Here is a 22,605-nt window from a genome sequence, read left to right as displayed (position 1 = left end):
TTTCCAGATGGTGATGTGTCCGGCGCGTTAAATGAGTGAAAATATAGGTTAAAAATAGTAATAAGCAAAGCAGACTTTCTTGAATGTGCCGGTAGGTGAGGTACATGCCTGAAGCGGTGTTATGTTTGCGAGCTGTCATACTTGTCGGATTTCTGGAACTGTAATTGGCGTGGTGAGTTCATGATAAGGTTGTAAGGTATGCTGCGTTGAAGATAAGGAGAGTCGACATTAAACTTGTAAGCGGGATGCTTCCGTTGAGATCTATCAGTAGGAAATGGTGTGAAGATGCTTTTGAGATGGTCCGCAAAAGCATCAGCTTTGCACTTTCGGAGGTGAGTGGATAGTTGCCATCAATGAATGGATAGGGTGTGCGTGTAAGTTTGCCAGTTAATGCATTGAATATCTTCCAGTATTTGGTAGGATGTAATGTAATGTCCAGTGTAGTTATGGACCTTACGTTGGAGTTGCAAGTGATGACGTAGTCTCTTCACTCTTCGTGCTCAGGTGGAAGTGTGCGAGAATATTTATTATTAATATTACATTGATTGCCCCTAAATTTATTAATCTTTTTTTGCGGGGCCGAGATGGTCTCTAAAATTTTCGAGAACGCCTGATCATGTGGAACTAGGTGGTGATAGCCGAATACACCAGGGAGGTATTTGCGAGGTAGGTATACTCTCTGTGGATACCGTATATAAAGAAAAGGTAATAGTGTCGAGAGCATAGTACAGTTCATCTTCAGTGGTTAGTGGTTCGAGATTTTCGACCTGAGAAAGGAGATGAAATCTGTAGTTATCCCAATTAGCTTTATCAAATCTAGAGACCTCGCTAGGTGGAAGGTTCAGAAGTTAGCGGTTGTGAACAGAACATTTGACAGTTACTTGATAGGAACTTGATCGCTATCAACACAGTCTAGTACACTGAGATGGCATTTGCCTGCGAGGGTAGTAGAGGTGATGACAACATCTGGTGTGTTTTTGAGAGAGGATGTGTTGATTTAAGAAGTTTGTGCAGGACGCAAGGTATGTGTCATAAAAAAGTCCTAAAATTGAACCTTCTTGCAATCAAGTCTAATGTGAATGTTAATATCAGTGAAAGTTGTGTTATGAAGTGGTGAAAGTTGTGTACAATATACTGAAGAAAGGTGTTAGGTATTACATGTCCAAGGCGAACGTAGATGTTCACTAAGGTGATGTATAACACCGTGAAATAGACGATTGTAATAGGATATTCTGGAAGGGTTGTATGTAGGCCTGTAAAGTACAATAAGGCGAGAGGTGAGCTGCCATTGGCACAGGCTGGACTTCGATTGTCGACTCGAAAGATATGATATCCTGGGATCTTACAAGACATGCGTGGTGTTAGGTGCGTGTCGTTCAGTAAAAACAGTGATGAATGCACGTCCAGGAGTTGTCCGAAGAGAGGTTTGTGTTGGTTGAGAGAATATTTAGAAAGATAATAATTATATTTACAATAAAAATGCAATCGTGATAAAAATTCGTGTATAAAGGAACCCATCCAGTTTAGCAAAATATCTAATAAGCAATGAAATATAGAATTAGTGAAATTAGAGGTCAGAAAGTGACAGCTTAAGAAGATAAGTTGGCTATTATGTTAAATGTTTGCTGTTTTAGTAGTTTTTATTTATGTATTTATTTATTTTGACATAATAAGAGGTCTTATTCCATAGCCGTCTTCGAAAATTTTGCATACCACAACTTAATGCAAAATATAATGGGGATAGGTTATCCCACAACGCAAAATTTGCGTCACTTATGTCATATCACAAGATCATTATGTTATGTCGAATATACAAACTAAACGCATTTTTGCACTGCATTGACGCTAACAAATACAGAATGAAATCCAACATGCAAGGAATGATAAGGAATTTTAAACATTAAATCTGGTTGATATCCCTGTATCCCTGTGCCCCTGTATCTACTTTAACATTTCCAATCGCTTATGCAGTATTGCAACAAATTTTTTAAAGATTTGTGATAAATGTGCTTATTCATGTACAGTCGTGACCACGGCCCATCTGGTCGGAAGTCAATCCGTCCGTAATTGTCTTCACTGATGCGACTCCTACCAGCATGGCCGTGGTAGCGTCTACAGGAGAAATCTGGATACAATGGACAGGACTGCGTCCTTTACCTATCTTTGCGACTGAGTTTTTGGCTGTGACATTTGCTGTTATATTGTCCTATTCACACATGGTGCAAATTTGGCTATGTCAGTGGGCTACATTTTATCATATCTTTCAATCTTAATAAGAGAGCAAGAAGTCGGGGACAAATACATCGATAATGGTGTGCACATCAACCGTACAATAAATAAATCAAGAATCACATTATACATGGCAGACCCTTTCTCACAACAAAAGTTCGCCTCCAAGAGGAAAAGTTAGAAGAAGAATTATATATAATTCGATCCAAAAAAAATACTGATCGAAAAGTAACGAGAAGTGTTGAGTTTACGGCTGAGTGGACACCTGCAAAATCTCGTAAGGATTGCTTTCAACGATATTTTTGGTTGAATGAGCACAGGTAAGATTTGTTGCTCTCTTGTTGAAGATTGAAAGATACGATAAGAAATATATACCCCACTGAAATAGCATTTAACCCCAATTCAATGCTTACTAATGTCCCAGTGACTGACTTGTTATTGCGTGTGCTTTCGGTTCGCGTGGTTACGAATCCTGTGTAGATACACTATATGTTAACTTTTTTCTGAGATTGTGTGGCAAGTGAAAGGCAACATGAGCTAAGAAGTAGAAAGTTTTGGTCAAGAAAACCATGAATATAATTGGTATGCTGACCATAATTCTCCAAATATAAATCGATTGGTTATCTTGCCAGGAGAAGCAGAAAAGGCAGATCAGTGCTACTTTTAACAAAAATCTCGTATTTGAAAGAGAATAAAGAGTTCAGATATTTCCGGTTATAAAAGCAACTAGTCTATTGCTGTCAGACAATTAAATCATTCACACTTTGCAAAATTTCTGCTACTGCTATAGTGTACTAATTAAATTGCCACATCTTCACACGTAAACATCTGAAGTCCTTATAAGTCCGAGAAATATCTGAACTCCTTTCCCATTTACAATATGTATTTCAACGAAAGTATAATGATAAAAACCCTTAAGATAATCAAAGTGACAATAATAATCCAGCTTGAGGTAAGTACTATGTTTCAAAATTCATTTCAAACGGGTCATCTATGTTCAATGCCAGGGGAAAATATAGAAAATGTTTCCCTCCCCATTTAAATGGATAAACATAATTTATATTCCGAATTTCAACTTCCTAACTTCTAGGGCGTGTAAATTTCTCAATTTTTCTTATAAATTATGATATCGTTTCTCCCCCTCCCTTATGATATGACAGTCGCCACCTTCCACAATTGTATTTAATTTATTAAATATATAATATATACTTTTTGTTTCATTACGTATATATTTTTTCTTGTTCACGTTTGGAGTTTGGACAAACGATAACTTTTAAGAACCAAAGCAGTGTGCATCTCACTGACCTCCAGCTGAAATCTTAGCTGTCACCATGTCAATTTAATGCTCTCGGGAGGAGGAGAGACCCAAGCCGTTTTTAACGAACGACACACACACACACACGCACAAAATTTCAAAAGAGAAGGAGAGGCAGAATAAAAAAAAAATGTTCAGTTAGCAGGAGGAAGTTGTAAAGTGGAGTCGAAGAAAATATTTCTTTATAGAACTTAAAATTAAATAACATTTTTTGTGCTAGTGTTATACTAAAAAGGACGTCAGGCTAACTGAAAAACTGCACTGAGAAAAAAAATTGTAGGTGGCGTACTTAAAAAGATAGGTTACATGCGTAATTCCTGTAGTTTTTGGACTTAACGTACAACAGACGTATAACTGAAACCGCATGTTTTATAATACTTTCCGTATAAGTGTTCCATTTATACGTACTTTCCATATGAAACAATATAGGCGGTCAGGATCTCTCATACAAATGGACGTACATAACATATAGCTGGCGAAGGTAACATAAGTATAAGCATGTGATATACGGAAAACTGTTAGATGCCATACATCCTGCAACGGCATGATATAACATCTAAGGGCAGTGCCTATATTGCATACGGATAACATATGCTCCGTACTGATTTCTATAGTAAGCAAGAGGATACCGTATGTTTGTAAAATATACCGCTGTCCGGAGAACGGATTTTTCTCTGTGTGGTGTTGCTGCTGTAGAGACGATCCTGAATTCATCAAATATCACACACACACACACAGACAGACAGACAGACAGACAGACACACACACACACACACACACACACACACACACATATATATATATATATATATATATATATATATATAATTCTCTCGTCTTAGTTTAAAAATTGCTTGTAATATATATAGTTTTTCCCACACGGCAGTGCAAGAATCGACAGTTGGATCTTTGAAGAAGGAAGAAAAGGAGATGGCCTACGGTCTCTTGAAGGACTATAATAGAAGGATATATCGGATATAAGGTAGGAACGTTCCATCTAGTCCTAATGGAATCTCTCATGAGTTTCCTGGTTTTCTTTTTTTGGCACGACCACGTATAACACATACTGTAACTCAGAACCTTCAGACTCCAAATGGGACACCAAACAGTCCGTGTTATGTGCGTCAGTTAGGAAATGTCCAGATTACTATAATGGGACCTCTGTTTTTTTTTTTTCATTACTCTTTTTTTGGGGAGCACATCAATTCAGAGGTTGGCTGCTACTGAGTCAACAGCCATTCGTCCACAATTAAGGTGACGAAAGAACATAAATGTCTAAGGAATTTCTAGTAGTGAACGTCACAGAAACGCTACTCGTATTTTTTTTATATATCTGTAGCTTGACAAATCCAGCGATAAACTTATTTGAAATATACTTTTTTTGTGTGTGTGTTTTGGATATAATCCTGAAGTGAGTTATGAAAATTCTCAAGTGCCGTTTCAGAGTGAAGAAATCATCGTATCTTCCGACAACACGGAAATTAGTGTTGTTTTCTATATCATTTAATTTTTTATCTGGAATGTTAAAAAGAAAATCAGTCATTATATATATTCATTGCTAATTAATATAATATTTAAAAAATCGAAATGTAACTTTACTCATGATAGCCTAGTTATAAATATCTTTTAAAAATAACTTACTGAATATAATTTGTTACTATTAAATTATTTAGTCCACTAAAAAAGTATATGAAGGAACAGGGATAGATTTTTTAACAAGAGATATTTGTTTTGTTATCGATAGTCTGTTATTACATTTCCAATTCTGTTGGAAAGTAAGTATTACAGGTGGTTCTTGTTTATTGTAGAACGTAAATAAAATTGAATATATTGCAGAACTTTGTCTCATATAGGATTTTGGGTAGAGCATTTAATAAATGATAGTTGTTGTTTCCAAGCCGTCGTCTGCATGTGATTATAGGTCCCTCTGGCGGGAGATCCTCTTGCCGAACCATGTGGTGGTGTTTGTAAACATTGATGCGTGGAATTGCTTGTTTACGACATCACATAGGATATTACAATATATATAACTTTTTTTTATAACAAAATGTTTATCAGCGAACAACAAGCGTTAAATTTTATTTAAAACATAAATAGGCTTTAGTCTTCAAATAGGCAGTAGTTAGAAAAACTAGGCGTCGACGACCTAGAGTAATTTAGAATGTAAACCTCGTCCAAGAAAGATCGATCTGTAAATGTGTATGTATTTTTGTGATTTAATTTCCTGTGTATTAATCTATATTTGTGTATGTTTTCTTGTGTGAATTATCGTATAATATTTTTGTATTAGTCATTAACTGTTTAGCTAAACATAAAGCAAATGATGAAACTCAATCTATATACTCTAACTCAGGGATGCAAATAACCATTCGCCCACTCGCCTGGGGCGAGTGGTTCATCGGTGTGCGCGAATATTTAATATCATACTGAAGGTAAATAAATTATTTCTATTGTGGGATGTGGGCTAGTAGCTTTTTCCTTGGTCGAGTAAAATTTTGTTGCTTATTTGCATCCCTGCTCTAACTCCAAAATATATCAATCACTATATTTCGCTTTCCTTGTCAATCTTCTTTTAAACACTCAAAATTAAAGGTCATGACCCCTACAATCTTAAATTTTCATGCAAGATTTCATCTTGCCTATCCTCAATTACTCTCCTAAAAGCTTTCTGTCTTTTTTAAAATAATTAATCAAACAGCTTCTCCATATATTCAATATCTGTTATTGTCAATGTAAGTAATTTGTAAGGAAAACTGTTCAAACTTATCAGATGGAATTACGGCAATTAACTTGTAATTTTAAAAAAATGGTTCCATTATTTCTTTTTAAGTAAACAATCGTAATTTGGTTTAAAATGTCGTTTGTATTACATACTACATATCAGTATTATGTCATTTTGAAGTAATTCAAATTTAGAAACCTATTTCAATGTCCATATTAAATTATTTTATTTTTTAAAACTCTTTCAGCAGATACCCTCACAATTGTGAGTGCAGAACACACTACTTATAAACGTTTTGCTGACAACTTGTCATTCAGACACTCACAAATATGCTTGTACCTAATTTGTGTACTAAAAACCTTTGATTGGCATTTTTGACAACTGAAAGTAACATTCACAATTCTGAGGATATCTGCTGAAAGGGGTTTAAATTGTTTAAATTAATAACGTTGACAGTAGTAGTTTAATAGAAAGAGGATGTCATTTTTATGCCAATGTTGTTTTCAATAAATGTTGTTACACGTTGCTATTTTTCTTATCTAAATTGAAATTCTATCATTGTTATACAAATTTAGTGTTATCTTTTCTGCTTAATCAAGTTTGAATTACCTCTCATCTTAATTTAGGCAAAACAACAAATCTTTGAGTATTCCTACACAGGAATATAGCTGACTGACTTCATTTAAATATTGAAATATAAATTGTTAATGAGTAACTTGTCAATATTTTTATTAATTAATTTCTAATAGTTTTTCTGGTTACCTACATTTCTTTTTGTAGTAATTATACAGGAAAATGAAAGTTAGTACAGCTATTCCCAGAAAATTAAAATTAGAGAAACATTTTCCTTTTTCAGGTGTCCAGCATGCAAAAACTTCTATTTCAAAGCATTTCTTTTAGTACTCGAATTTTTTAAAAATTCCACTTTCAAGACTTTCCTTTCCCTAAAGCCCTGGAGTCCGTCGGAGAAGGATTGGTCTTGGAGTGAAGTAGGAGGGGAAATAATATTTAAGCACGCCCAGTGGACGGATCCTCGCCTCAACAGCATTTTCAGCCGAACCGAGGTTCAACTCCAGTTGGACTCCAACCGCGAACCGCGGCAAGGCTGAGTGTTATAATGATACATTTTAATTAAATTGAAATGATTTAAAAAAAAGTTCTAGGTAGGCGGTATATAAAAGTTCTAGGTAGTATATTGAAAATGCAATATATATGTTAAACGGTTCAAATATTTCACCGTGATTCGATCACTCTCAAGATCAGTTTCATTTTTACATAATAGATAAATAGTTCAAGATTAAAGGCATACGAGAGGACTAATGTCGACGTGGCAGTCACGTAAATAATCCCATTCTTTGTAACTGAATAAGGATACAAAGAACAAAAAGTCGTACTCCAAAAAGGTGCGTTGTTCATCAAAGCTTATAGTTTCTTCGGGACAATTACATGGCACACCGGCCACAGTGACACATCATTACGTCACCTTTCAGTTTACACTAGAAAGAAAATCCAGTTTGTTATTACGCGTAGCACTAGTTTACATATCTCATTATATACTGTTAAACTCTACAAGTATATGAAATATGAGCACCCTAAATGGGAGGAAGGAAGGACAACTATCCTGCTTGGATTTTTGAAAAGGATTAACCTCTTCGAAATTCATTCAAAACAGATTAGATTTGGTTCCGAGTCCACTACTGTGTTAAATATATTTCCTGTAATTAATAAAGTTGTGTGTTGTTAACCAATGATACAGTGGTGCCCCCCCAATTGTCTATCCGTAGGTGTTCTTCCATGAAAAATCTTTTCGATTAATTTTACCCCCCATCAAACATATTTATATAGATTTTTAACCCCCCAAATATTTCAATGACGCAGTTTGCGTCATAGCCCCCCCTTGTGGGCACCCCTGAATGATAATTGTTTTACATTAAGTATTATGTGCACCAAAGTGTGTGTACACAGGCGCCGACTTTGGGGGAAGCAGGACACTTTTGGCCCCCTCAATATTTAAAGGTGGGGTCCTCTTCCTCCCCCCAATATAATCCAGTGAAGGAAGAATTAACAAAGAGGAACAAGAATTTATGTCGTTAATTTTGTCGTGCCTTTAATTCAATATTAGGAACAGCCTTCTTATTCGATAGGAAACGCCATTTTGAAAACTGTGTTTAATAGAGCACTGAAGCTTCAACCAACACTCTGGCAGCACTTATATGTTAAGTGAAGGTCAATGTGGAACGCAAACTTGCAGTGAAGTTCCGAAATTTTGGACTTGAATCTGTTTTAATGCCTTTAGGCAAATTTGACTTACGTCGTGAATTTCCCAGCGGAGCTGATCCGGGGGAGGGGGCCTTCATCAAGCAGTTGATAGAAAACGGCTGAATATAATGATTTATTTATTTATTTATTTATTGTTTTGCCCCCCCCCCCATTATTTTCTTGAAGTCTGTGTGTGTGTATATTCACAACTTCACTTATGTGTTGGTCTCCTGTCCCTTGGAAAAATCCTGAGAATGTTTTGGAATGGAAAATCTCATTTTACAAAGTTGCCTCAATAGAATAATTGAAATAACTCTACATTTCTCATACTTTTATTAATTTACTATACGCTTTATACCGGGGTTCTCAACCTGGGGGCACCAAGAGGAATACCGAGAAGGAATATGAAAAGATAAATGTAATTGGGATCAAGTAAGAAAAAAAATATATTTAAAGATTATTTTGAATTTACTTTGATAGACATATTTTTATATCCATACTTATTGGGAAACGGTGCAGTTTTACTATACAGATCCACAGATTGAAAAATGCGCGGAAAAATGTAGGGAAGTCTTTAATTTGCACATTTTGTCGAGAACAGACCCTAACGAAACCCTGCGGGGCTTCTAACCCGTTCCTACTCCTACTTCTACTACTACTTATACTATGAATCCGTATAGTAAAACTGCACGGACACTGAACTTTACTTATGAATTTCGCTGTTAGGAGGCGACTTGATACTATCTAGAAACTGCTCAAATGATTTCTCTATGCCTGGAGATGTAAACTAAGAAGAAGAAGAAATTAGACTGTCATTCTGTGAATCAGCTGTTCCATTTTGCAATTGTTTGCCGCGCGTATTATCATTTGTTATGTAAAATAGTGTTTGGTTATTGCAACATATTTTCCTAAAACAAATATCGTAAATACTATCTTTCTACTGTGTGTAAACAACGTGACAGGTTGCTGGTTGTAAATATCAGCAATAACTTTATAACTTTGTATTAAAGTAAGGAGGAAAGCTAAATCAGGCTTGTTTATGAAACATAGAGAGACCAGTATAGTTTTTCGATACTTTAAGTTTTATTGTTCCTACTATCAGGAAACAATGGCAGTGGATATTGGAGGTAAATCAGGCTACTGAATCATTGTCGTAGAATTCATATTGATTTGGCACTTGAATTCTATAGTAATAAGTGCTTTTATTAATTATAGTTCGAAACTGCTAGGGTATGTTACAATGTTGAACATTGCGTATGTAGTTTACTGTTCGCGTGCACATTTACTATAGGGATCCATACACAAATACATGAAAGACTTACTTCTTTCTCTTTGCATTCACTTTTTGTATCTTCATGAATCACTTTTGAGGTGTGCACTTGCGTTCTTCGCTGCAGGTTAACTTTAAGAGGGCTTCTCCAAAATCTCAAACCAACCTGTACTCGGTGCCACTAAAAAGCACGAATGCTATCTTAACAAAACATAGCGCAACGAGCGAGGATGTTTACCCTGCGTGGCTCGTTGATTTTTACCTTTTTCAGAATTTACACAAAATAAGGTGGCCATTAAGAAGCACCAATGCTAAGTGCACAAAGCTGAGCGACGGAAGGGGTTAGAAGCCCCGCAGGGCTCGGTTTTTTCCTACCTTATCTCAATTTAGACAACGTTTTCTCTCTCCCAATATACGAAGTTCCAATTTTCTGCTCAATTTCCACTGATACTTATGCATTATTTCACTGATCACCGGCTCCGGAAATGGACACAATGAATAATCTTCAAGTGTATACGTACCACGACACCAAGAATTCAATGGTTCCGCTTTTTAACTCTTGACTTTCTTATAACCTGATTCACTTTCAATCAATATATACATTGTGCATCATGGCTGCCTGAACGTGAATGTTTGTGTACAATGTTACACTTCATTTTCACTTTTTTACGTACTAATTCGTGTCGGACGTAGAAGCACGAACTACTTCGATCGCTTAAAACTACTTTAATATAATATTTGTTGTAATTTATTATAAACATTTCACAAACTGCACATTCATCTGTAATTACCCTATGGAGAATCGATGCATACCATCTTCGACTTTCATTTCTATATTTCCATGTAAATACGCATCTCAGAGATAAGTGCACACCATATTTCCATTACTTACACATTACTCTATTAAAATATTATTAGAAATTTCGGACAATGTTTAGCAGAAAGGGTTCAGCTATTTTCTTCTAAAAAGTGTTGCAATTTCGATAGTTTACTTTATGTTCATATTAGGTTAGGTTAGATTATTTTCGGTTAGGTTAAGCTAGTTTATGTTAGATTATATTAGTGTAGGAGTCCGGCATAATTTTCGAAAAAATGATGGAATTTCGCTTATTTCTATTAATACTAGGTTAGTTAAGGTTAGTTCAAGATAGTTTAGTTTGCTTTAGGTTAGATTTGGTTAGGTTATGTTAAGCCTAAGTACTTGCATCTTCCATTTCTCCCGTAAATTTTCCAGTTTTTATGTACTTCTGGACCCCGTCTGCCAAACATTTACCGAATTTTCTTCTGTAAATTTTACAAATCTAGGGATCCGTATAGTAAATCTACACCGTAGTACGAATTGGAATAGAATAGAATATTTATTGTCATTAAACATCATTTGTTGCAATACACAGCATCAACATATAAACAAGTATATACAGAGAAAGAAAAAGGGTGGGTACAATTTATACTTTCCTTCAAATTCGTCGATACTATAAATAGAATTATTTACAAGAAAAGATTTACAATGTTTTTTGAAATCATTATCACACATTCGTATATACACTGGCAATGTATTGTGTAGTTTCATACCTGTATACTTATAACTTCTTTGTGTTATACTTAGCCTAATATGAGGAGTCATCATTATCTCTGATATTGTATGAATGAATATTGTCGCACGCGCCAAGTGAACTTTGTGGTGGACAAATACTGTGTGCGTGGGTTTGCTCGGAGTTCCCGTTTCCTCCCAATTTCTTCATTCCGCCATTTCATTCATTTCTCATCATCACCGTTTCCTTTAGCCTAACCGGCATATGCATGGGACGTAAAACTTAAAGATTTCTTTTCATTTCATGAATAGTGTCACGATAACCTAAACTGTTCTCATTTTCTTTAAGAAACACAAGACAAATAACAACATATAACAAATATATATAGAGGGAATTTGTCATAATTTATAACTCCTTAAAATATTGTATACACGATACACTATCAGTTAAAACTTTTTATTGTTCTTATGGCTTTCTTCTAGCATTTAAAGACGGTCTGGGCACGAGGTGAGTTACCCCATAATATTATGCCATAGTGTAGATGAGAATCAAAAAAAAGGCATAGAATGCTGCAAGAAGCAATATTTCTGTAACTGTTGTTTCCAGTTTACGTAGTAAAAATAGCACTCTAAACAATTTCCTGATTAATTTTTCAGTATGTACACTCCAGTTTAATTTCGGATTTAGATGGATTCCCACTGGCTTTACGGAATGGTGCATATCTACCTCAGTCATATGGTTACTAAGAAAAAAATATATAGTCTCTGTTTTAGATTCATTTATATAAAGTTTGTTGTGCTTAACCGTATAGGTAACATTTCCAGCGTTTCATTGCTTTTAGTTTTAACACTCACTAAACTCTTATCTGTACTTAGAAGAGTTGTGTCGTCAGCATATAATACATATTTACAAGGTAGAAAACTTGGGAAATCATTTATATAGATAAGAAAAAGTAAATGTCCTAAACACATTTCCCTGTGGCACCCCTGCTGTTACATCCAAAAATTTAGATCTTTAATAATACGGACAGATTAACGTATGTTACTAAGATAGGAATTAATGAAAACTCAGTTCACCGAATACCATAATAATATAATTTTTCAACCAATATATGATGTAACACTGTATCGATTACTTTACTTAGATCTATCAATGTTGCACACGTATTATAGTACGGAAGGTATAACGTCGGTGGCTTCCTGCGAAAAGTTGTGACGTTTATAGGGAGTGGCCAACTTGGTTACTGGTGGCTCGCTGAGCGCAGTAGACGGTTAGTGGTGATTGGCTACCCTCCTGCCACACCCCCAGTGACGAGCAGGTCCAAGAGCGGGAAGCCAACAACGTTATACCTTCTGGATTATAAAATTATTTCCAAAACTATCTAATATGTGTGATACTATATTTTCCGCGGCCTTAATCGTGGAAAGACCAGATCTGAATCCATATGGAATAATTTTGGATTTGGGGGCCAAAATCAGATTAAAAAAAAAAAAAAAAATACAATGTTTCAGAGGAAATGAATTAAGCTTAGGAAAATGTAGTTACTAACGAGGAAGGTCCATAAACCGTGAGAGTTGAATTTTGGTGAAAATTACTGACAAGATTCAGTTCGAGTTGCTAAGTAACGTAGTAATAGTCACTCGATGCGCAAATGCTTCGTTGAGCTGCTACACTGGCGCCATCTTGAAATTCAATAGGCAATGTCCAAGAATACCCTTTTGGCACAAAATGAAAAAGCTTTTGGTAGATCTGACTTCAGTATTGTAAACCGAGATAGAGCATCTATATGTGGGAGTACTTCCAGTGCATGATCGCCATATTGAATCGCGGCCAAATATGATAAATGGTAAGGGAGCTCATGTGGGGTATCAAATAGCACTGGAACTTACTCCTAAATCCATTTCCGTAACCAAAGTTTACATATCTGTTTTCACTTCAGAGTTGAGAGTTCTCTCACCGACAGGAACATGTAAAAACTGCGAGTTAGATTTCTGTTATGAAACGCGGTCGTTGGAGTACTTGCTGGGTTTTAACTACTGCAGTAGTAGTCACTTGATGTACAATAGCCACTATACCAATCAGATCTTGAGCCTGGTGAGAGAAATCATTAATTAAAGTGAAATGGCTGTAGTGAAAAATGGAATAGCAGCATGCTACAAATTATACCTATTTCGAAGTGCGATGGAATAGACTGGATGTCGATGAAACACATGTTCAATAGTACTGACGAGCAGAGAATACCAAAGGGATTGTTTGGATGTATATTAGAAAAAATGATATAAACTAGTGCATATTAGTTGAACGACCAAAATGATTCGGATTCCACTATAATCATTAGGTCCACGTCTTCTTTAGCGTAGCAGGCGTAAGTATGGGACATTAAACTTAATCAAACCAAAAATCTATTTTAGGCAATTTTACATGATCCATTATATTGTGTTAAGTTTTCTTCTCCAATATTGAAACCTTACTCAAAGACCCTCATTGTTACGGAAGAATATTGCGTTCTTTTCCAATACTCATACATGACAACCTATAATTTACTGTGTATATTATGAAGTTAAAATACTTTAATGTATTTATTGTCAGTTTGTGTAAATAAAATCGATTTATCTCTGACCCATTGAACAATGAAGGGGATTTAAATTATCAATTCACAGCCTATTCTTAAAAGATGCACCTGGAAACTTAGAATTCACTTTTCTTGTGTCTGTTCTGCTATTAGTGATAAGAAAATGCATGCACACCTGCTAAGAATAGATGGCAATAAAGATTATTACAAGATTCAATACTAAGTTGCAATCCATAAAACAAGCTTCTTTCTTGCTTTTACCTTCAATATTAAATATCTGCATCTTTCCACTTTTTGAACGATAAAACACTCGCTTTCGCTTACAATAAAGGCAAGACTAGTTTTCATATCAAAACTGTCATAAATAATTCTAGCAGATGTTCCTTAAAGTCCGAGGATTTATTTATTGTTTAAATCACACACTTGACAACTGAAGAAATTCGTTTTGGGACTTGTTTATTCATTTGCTTTAACACTTGCAATGATATATTTGGCTTTTTTTTTTGTGTGTGTGTGTGTGTGTTTGAAATATTCTATGGGAATGTGGTGAATTTCCCCAATAAACAAACAAACAAACAAAGTTTCGGTAGTATTATAAGTCACAACGTAATGTATTGACACGAATTTGAGCAATCGACTCAGCCTGATATCCTAAATTTAAATATATTGTAGGGGGTAGCAGGTAGGTGTTGTTTTTGTTTTATCTCGATTTATAGATGGAATTCCCCCGGCCCTCTAGAATCTACATCAAAATCAAAATGAGAGGGGAGTGCGGAGTGCACTGGGATATTATATGCTTAAGAACTGTCCAGCATAAGAGTGACGTGCACTCCCAGTTGAATTTATCTTAATTTTGGAAGAAAATTTCTAGGAAAAACACGACAATAAGTAAACTGCTTGTGCTCTCGTTACTATCTACTGCCCTAGTCAATGGAAAATAATCTACTTGTCACCTGAAAAACTTGAAGATATCGCAGTACCGTGAAGTACCACATGCTGCGAGTTACGTTGCTTAAGATTGCGATTCAGAAATGGGATATGAAAATATTGGTAAGATAGATATTTCTCTTGTAATTATTTACCTCAGATAAGGAACAGGTATTTTGATGAATTCATTTTAAGTGAAACTCGATTTGTAATTTCAGGTATGCGAATCAAATACAAGAGCAGCAGAGAGGCATTTACAGAATCTGACTTGGTGGCAAAAGAACCAATCATGCAGTTCAAAGCATGGTTTGAAGAAGCGTGCCAACTTACGGACATTGAAGAGCCGAATGCAATGTGCCTGTCTACGTCAACAAAGTAAATACAGTAGAATATCTCATAGTTCTCTTCGTCATGTACTGTATTAGAGTTAGATTTTCGCTAATTACCACGCTTAGTTAATAACAGAAGTAAAAGATGAATAACTTTCAACCACATGCTGTAATTTTAGAGTTCGTTTATATGCCTTGATAATAGTACAGTTAAACCTAAGGTGATCACTTGGTTCTACAATAAATGACTAGCTTAGAGAAATGACCAACATACATTTTTGATTCGTAGTCTTGTACAACACGAAAATTACGAATCACGGGATATGTATCCTATGTTGCTGGCTTGGAAAAATCGTAACGAAATATCATCTTACACACAGCAATCCTTCTTCATCACGCTGTGTCTTTTCAGGAGAGCAGGATTGTAGAACCTCGCCACAAAGATCCCAGTTGCTAATATTACATGACTATATCTACCTGTTTAAACTAATTTTTGCGATTTCTTTCTTCGTTAGTGGTTAATGTGGTAAAGTTTAAAAATACTAAAGTTTTATTGTTGATTGTACGTTCTCCGAATATATATATATATATAATCCTTCTAGTGGGTTTTATTTATTGTATTTTGAATATTTCAACCTCTAATTGCCCTCAGGTCTTCGTCTCGTCTTCATTGAGGCTAGTTGTATTGAGGAGGATCTCAGGAGCATTAGAGCTTGAAATATTTGATATAGAATAAATAAAACGCACTAAAGAAAGGCATTTTTTTTATATTCATAGTATTTTTATGAAGAATACTTACAGAAATGGGCCAATACTTTTGTTCCTATTTTTACATTCCAAAATTACACTTATCCTTAGTTATAGGTCGAGTAAGTTTTGACTAAATTGGTATGACTAATAGAAATATTAAAATTGGTATGACTAATAGGAATATAAAAATTGGAGCCAAGACTATATACGGAATTTCAAAGATATCAACACCTCGAATTCTGGTATTTCAAGTCATTTGCAAGAAAATAAAAGCAGTTTCCAGTGTCCGAAATTTCATTATTAAAAATCGTAAATAGAAAATACCTATGAATTGTATCACATAAAATAACAATACATAAAGAAAACAGGTCTGGGAGGAGATGCAGTTATATTAATAATTATCATTAAAATACATGTATTTCAGTCCAATAATTAGTTATTAACAAAATATCAAATATTTTTACTAATAAATCACATATCAATTCATTTGTTAACCTTTAACTAACAGTTGGTAACAACATCTTGGCAACAGTTCATCCACGTAATATAACACGAATGCAGCAATGGATATCGGAGATAGAGTATTTCATGATATTTACTAATGGGCACTATGGGATACATAATTTACAAATTGAAACTACTGTTTTTTATCCGTGAAAACAACTGTCCAACTTTCCGGGACAGTCACAGAATGAGAAGATACACAATGAGTCTGGCGTATCAATTCAAGTAGAGATTACTGAAACAAAAAATAAAGTTGATTTTTCACGGATACAAGGTCAATAATTTCAATTTAGTTCATGATGTCTGTACAGCTTTCGGGCTCTAAATTGAGGCAATGAAGTAAACGAGCTTCCTTTCTCTTCTGCCTAATAATTATCACATATTTCGTACCCACTTGTAATTTAAACCAAACTGTTGCAGCTCGAGCTCCCGAAAATTAAGTTGGTTTGCTGAGACAAGAGGACGTTCGAAAGGCACTGTCTTTTAGTACTTAAAAATGTATTCCATGCGTTTTATAAATACATAATACATAACTTCGTACCTGTAATAATAGTGATAATAATAACTAATCATACAAGAATAATTACCAATAATATACAGAAACAATGTGGCACATTTTGTTAACATTAACCAACTCTCATCTCTTATATGCCCTGGAATCTTAATCGGATTGCTATAGGATTGTTGTAAGTTTGATTTCAGCAACTAATCCTGTTGCCTTCGACTGCTAGACGCTAATGAACATCTTTGACTTAACAAATATTTATGCATTTTGTTCACCTCTTTTCACAGGAAACATTAAAATCAGCAATTAGTTCTCGGTGATCATTTGCGCATTAACCCACAACTTAGAGGTACTAATATGAAAACGATCGACAGTGATAATGTTTACACGTGTTTCAAGCAGTAAGTTGAATAAAATGTAAAAATACATGAAAAGTCGAAGCCAAAACCAGTCCTCGAGGAATCAAAGGCAACAAGATTAGTTACCGAAATTATATTAGGACTATAAAACTCCTTTCAGGATTCTTAGGACACGTTGTAAGTGCATGTTAAGTTAATACAGGTTATTCAAAAAGAAAAAAGAATTATGCAAAACTAAAGCGCATTTATTTCGTACTGAAAGGACATCCAAACGCAAAATTGGTCGGAAAGAAGAAAGGTAGGTTGTTTGTAGCTGACATCAAAGCCACTAGAGGTGTTAGTTGTGTAAATAGCTTATACAAATGGCGACCACGAAGGTAGAGCGTGCATATTGTGTGATGGAATAGGATCTGTCGTTACAGTGCGAAAGACATTTCCATAAAAGAAACAAGCGCCACATAGGAACTGCATTTCAGGCTGAGTGCAGAAGCTTGAATCCACTGGATGTATATGATACATGAAACGTTCTGGTCGACCAGAAACTTTGCGAGAGACAGTGGGAAAGATCCATCTGCCGTGCTACCCATGATGCTCATAGCCAACACTTGCATTTTCCACAAAAGTTATAACCATCTTTTCTTTCTTCCGATCAGTTTTGTATGTTTGTTGAGTACAAAATAAATAACTTTTCGTTTTGCGCCATTCTTTTTGAATAACCCTGCAATAACACATGAGTTTGTGCAATTGTTAAATGTACAGTTTCGAATTATATTCTGGAAGTATATTATTAATAACTCTTTGGTAGTGCTTGCAGTTTCCCAGTAATGTAGTATATGAAATGAAATTTCGTAATATTTTCCTTCTAATTTTCTCTTAATATAGTAATAATTACTATTTAACCTTGAAATCTTTACATTTAATCATAGTAGTTCTTATAAATTGCGATGTTCTTTGCATGTTTGCACTTGTTCTTCTGTTTCGTTTTATGCATGGAGGTGTTAGTACCTGTATTATTTAACATATTTTCTTACTGTACAGAGACGGCTGGCCGTCAGGTCGAATGGTCCTTCTGAAGGGCTATGGAAAAGATGGATTTAAATTTTATACAAATTATGGCAGTAGGAAGGGACGTGAGCTAGTGAGTGTAGTTCCGTTTCATTCTTTTGATGTTCCTTTTAATATATGTGTGTTTTAAACATACTAAAAAGGTTTTCTTACTGTTGTAATATGCTTCTTAAAAACAATATCAATGTTCTCATGGGAATATTAATTCTAATAAGGGTAATTGTGCTATGTGTTTGATTATGTGTTGTGTAGTGTTTCTTACGGTTCTTACTGTTCTTGATCTTAACTTACGTAGAGAGCCTCATCTTTAATTTACTTAGCAGAGATCAATCCATGAAACGAATTCTTAAACTTGCAACATTCATATTAATTACAACTTTGGTATCAGCTTCTGTGGTACATTTCAGACGTTGAAAGCTAGACTTCTACTAATCATTTCATTAACTTACTTTATCAATATCTGCAGCGACGCAACTAGACGTGTTGTCGTACGGGGCAAGAATTCGCCGTAGCGCCCCTCCCCTCCTAACCAAACCAACACGCTCTCCGTCTACACCTAATATTGGCATCACACAGTAATTCCCCTTTTCTATTTTTTCTTCAAGTAATAAAGCTTGATTTTAAAATTGCAGTACGTAATTTAATTTTTAGTACAAGTTAAAACACCAAACTAATTAGTATTTGATTGCCAAATAATCTAAGAGTAGCATGCTTGACATATTATTATAGTATTATCATAATAACTGCAAATCTCAATGTTTTTGGAATTATATCGGGATGTGGATATGTGTAGAATGAATCAGCAGTATGTTGCTTTAGAATAGAATATTTAATTATAACAAACAGTCAAGCTATTGTCCCGAGTATTATACTCGGATACTTCATAAATCTCTTAAATCGATGTAAGTTAAATGAAAACACAAAAAGCTGGAACTAAAATTTAACTTTGTGGGCTCTTTTGGCTGCAAAGGTTTTTACAATGTCCTCAAAAGATAGCTTTGAGGCTAGGTTATGCTCTAGGGATATTATACTAAGGTTGGTGAGTCGTTGTTGTTCTGTTATGTTTCTTACGTAATTTTTTATGATCTTTAGTTTGCTAAAACTCCTTTCCTTGCCTTATAGTGAAAATAAATATTTGCCCAGTTTAGTGCCCTCCAATCCGGCACACAAGGCCCGTTTGCCCTTCCCCCCTGTTAGTTCGTCACTAAATATCTGCATTCTAAAGGATGTAACTACAACACGTTAAACTAGAGATGGATAAGCAAATGAGATCTGTCTTCTATCACTAAATTGACTCTTTGAGCTCTCCGTACCTATAGTTACCAAATGCGCCTTCGAAAAAGGAGACTGGGTTCGATTTCTATGCGGGGTTTATATGTTTCGAATCTCTAGTTAATTTGTAGATCAACGTCTCATGTTGCCTTGGTGTTGACAAGGGACGTTAAATTAAAAACAATGTATTAAACAACTGAAATTGATTATATGCACTTACAATATCAATCATAGAATTAATTATTAAAAAGAAATTTATTAGAACTCGAACAAGTGAGTATATATAGAAGAATATCACACGACAAGAATATGAATACACACTGTCAGGTTATGAAGTCTGTTATTAAAGTGCAGGGAGTGTTCAGTGTTAAGACATTTCATTGTTAGGTAACATTGTTTCAAAGGTCCTTCCAATGAAAAACTAATATTATTCTTCGGTCACAGTAAAGAAATCATAATATAAAAATTACATATACAACTCTGTATAATTCGTTGGTCAAATTATCTCAAATTCCAATTTTAAAACAATTTAAGAAGCAGGCTTCAATAAATCAATTTAATAGAAATATTAACGTGGTTTTATACTGTTGAAATACACGCTCACTACGGCAATTTCTGTTTAATACAATTTGTGATTTTATTACAAACCTAGTAATATAATTGATTTGGTTGCTGAGCTACTACTTTTAATCATAACTACTTTAATTGAAATTGAAAACAAACGAACTGTTAGTATTCTTATGAAATGATATCTTATCTACTTCCCATCCTATACCCGCAAACCACTCCAAGCTATTGCACGTGCTCAATATTCAAGTTTCACATGTAAAAATCAGGTCCTGGGACGAGGGGAAACTTTCCTCCTGACACATTTGAAAGTTAAATATTGGGCAGAACAGATACAATTAATTTTGAACACTGTCACCTTCAATGAAATGTCTGAACAGTCGCTGCACTTTAATAACAGACTTCGTTTCGTAATAAGTACGAACACAGAAAACACATTGTTCAAGCTTCAACAGTGTTCATAATTGTTATTGCGTTCTTATGAAATGACATCCCGTACCCCATCCTCTTCTGATTCCCTACCTGCAACCCACCCTGAGATCTCGCGCCATGCAATATCCAACTTCCAAATGTGGAAATCGGCTCCGCGACATCCTGTATAATAAACAAAACACTGAAGATTCAAGGTTTATCTTAGAGGTATATTAGAGACCCAATAAATGTTCACAAGAAGAGGGTGGTATAGGTCTCTATCACTCTCGTAAATAAGGGAGGCCAAAAGTGTCATATATTGGTATTTTCATTCTTTTAAATATCTACTTGTTAACTGGATAGGTTAAGTGACCGGTATTTCAGATTCAGTTGACCATTCATCTGCGAAGTGAAATTTAGAATGAGGTTTCGACGACTTCCTTGATTACTGCATCCAGAAACACGAAATTTCTTCTCATAACAAAATAAACGACTTGAGAAAATCATAAGATCAGATTAGTTTTACATGAAATCACATTTTCACTTTTTGTAACAGTTTAAAAGTTCATCTTGACACGTTTGGATTTTACTGGTATTTTCTTAGAAAGCACTTCACTACTTACTAAAGGATATGCAATAAGAATGACTGATAATAACAACGAGGCTAACACATTCCTTATTAAGTGTGATCCATGTAGGGACACTTAGTGGACTCTCTGCGCAGTACATCTCCTTTCATCCTAGCTTGTACAAATGGCACGAGGATCCCAACGTATGCTTCATATGACTTGTCATTTATCCGAAAACGTATGTGAGGGGCCGCTATGGCTCAGTGATATAGTGTTCACCTCTGGTGCATGAGGTTCCTGGTTCGATCCCTACTCGCGCCAAGTGAGCTTTGTGGTAGACAAACACGGTGTACGTGGGTTTTCTTGGGTTCTCCCGTTTCCTCCCACTTTTTCATTCCACTGTTTCATTCATTTCTCATCACCATCTCCTTTAGCCTAGCTGGCACAACCGTGGGACGTAAAACTTAAATATTTCATTTTTTCCCCCGGAAACGTATGTATAAGCGTTCCAAACATTATCTTGATTAAACTCAGGTGTTATGTGTGCATAAGCCTCGATTGTTCATTTGTTAAAAGTTTAGCGTCTCTTTTCAATACTGAGGCTGTATGGGACGTAGACCTGCAGTTTAAGATAGAATCTGAACCATTGTAATGCGTTCAAATTTTCATGCTCTTCCCCGAGAATCGAATCCGGGACCATATGCACTAAAGACGTGCACGCTAGCTAGGGGAAGGCTGCATATGTAGCCTCAAGGATTCGTTGCTTGAGATGTTTCATGCTGATAATTTCCTTTTTACATCTCTGTATTCACGTGTACCCACAGCTAGAAATCGAGGGGCGACGGTCAGAGTATCATGGTGAAATTTCCACAGGAACCCTGTTTCCTAATCTAATGACTCTGAAAATTGCAAATGTCACTAATGTCGCCTCTCGTAAAATATCTTGTCTCTGGAAATTTTTGTTTCGCCTATATAAAGTTTCAAATCTATGATTGATAGCTTTGTAGGTGTATGTGTAATCAACCTCGTACGGTTGCTTGTCTATGCATATACCATAATATAAAGTATTCCATATATGTAATAAAGAAAATGTTTTGCACATTATTCAAGTATTTCATATGTATTATGTATACATAGTGCACGAATGTATGTTTAGTCGTAATACTAATGTGTGTATTATGTGAAAAAGATGTAATTTTAATTTTGCTTATAATACATATTTAACTAAGTCTTAATAAACACTCGAGGACAATAAATCTTGCATCAGTCAGGGAAAGTAAATACATATTGAATATTAATAAAATTGAACTCACCGAAGCACCCGATTTAATTTTGTTCGTATGTTTCGACAACTTATCTTCCTCAGTTTAATGTAGACTCACATGTGATTAACATTTCTGCGCTGTAGAAAAATTACTGTGTTTCGTTGACTTCAAATTTAGCCTTAA

General features: G+C 35.1%; 1 protein-coding gene across 1 annotated transcript in view; it reads left to right on the top strand.

The window, feature by feature from the left end:
- Positions 1–9,335: 9,335 nt before the first annotated feature.
- The window catches only part of sgll (sugarlethal), a 29,096-nt gene continuing 15,826 nt past the window's right edge, over positions 9,336–22,605 (top strand). The window contains exons 1-3 of the mRNA XM_081741485.1: positions 9,336–9,652; positions 15,045–15,201; positions 18,312–18,411. Of these exons, the coding sequence (XP_081597611.1) occupies positions 9,565–9,652; positions 15,045–15,201; positions 18,312–18,411 (345 nt within the window). The 5' untranslated portion in view covers positions 9,336–9,564. The remainder of the gene's footprint in view (positions 9,653–15,044; positions 15,202–18,311; positions 18,412–22,605) is intronic.

The sequence above is a fragment of the Thermobia domestica genome, chromosome 15, assembly GCF_964235325.1.
Source record: "Thermobia domestica chromosome 15, izTheDome1.hap1.1, whole genome shotgun sequence".
Classification (NCBI taxonomy): Eukaryota; Metazoa; Arthropoda; class Insecta; order Zygentoma; family Lepismatidae; genus Thermobia; species Thermobia domestica.
The sequence above is the reverse complement of the archived record's forward strand: the minus strand, read 5'-3'. Positions and strand labels throughout refer to the sequence as shown.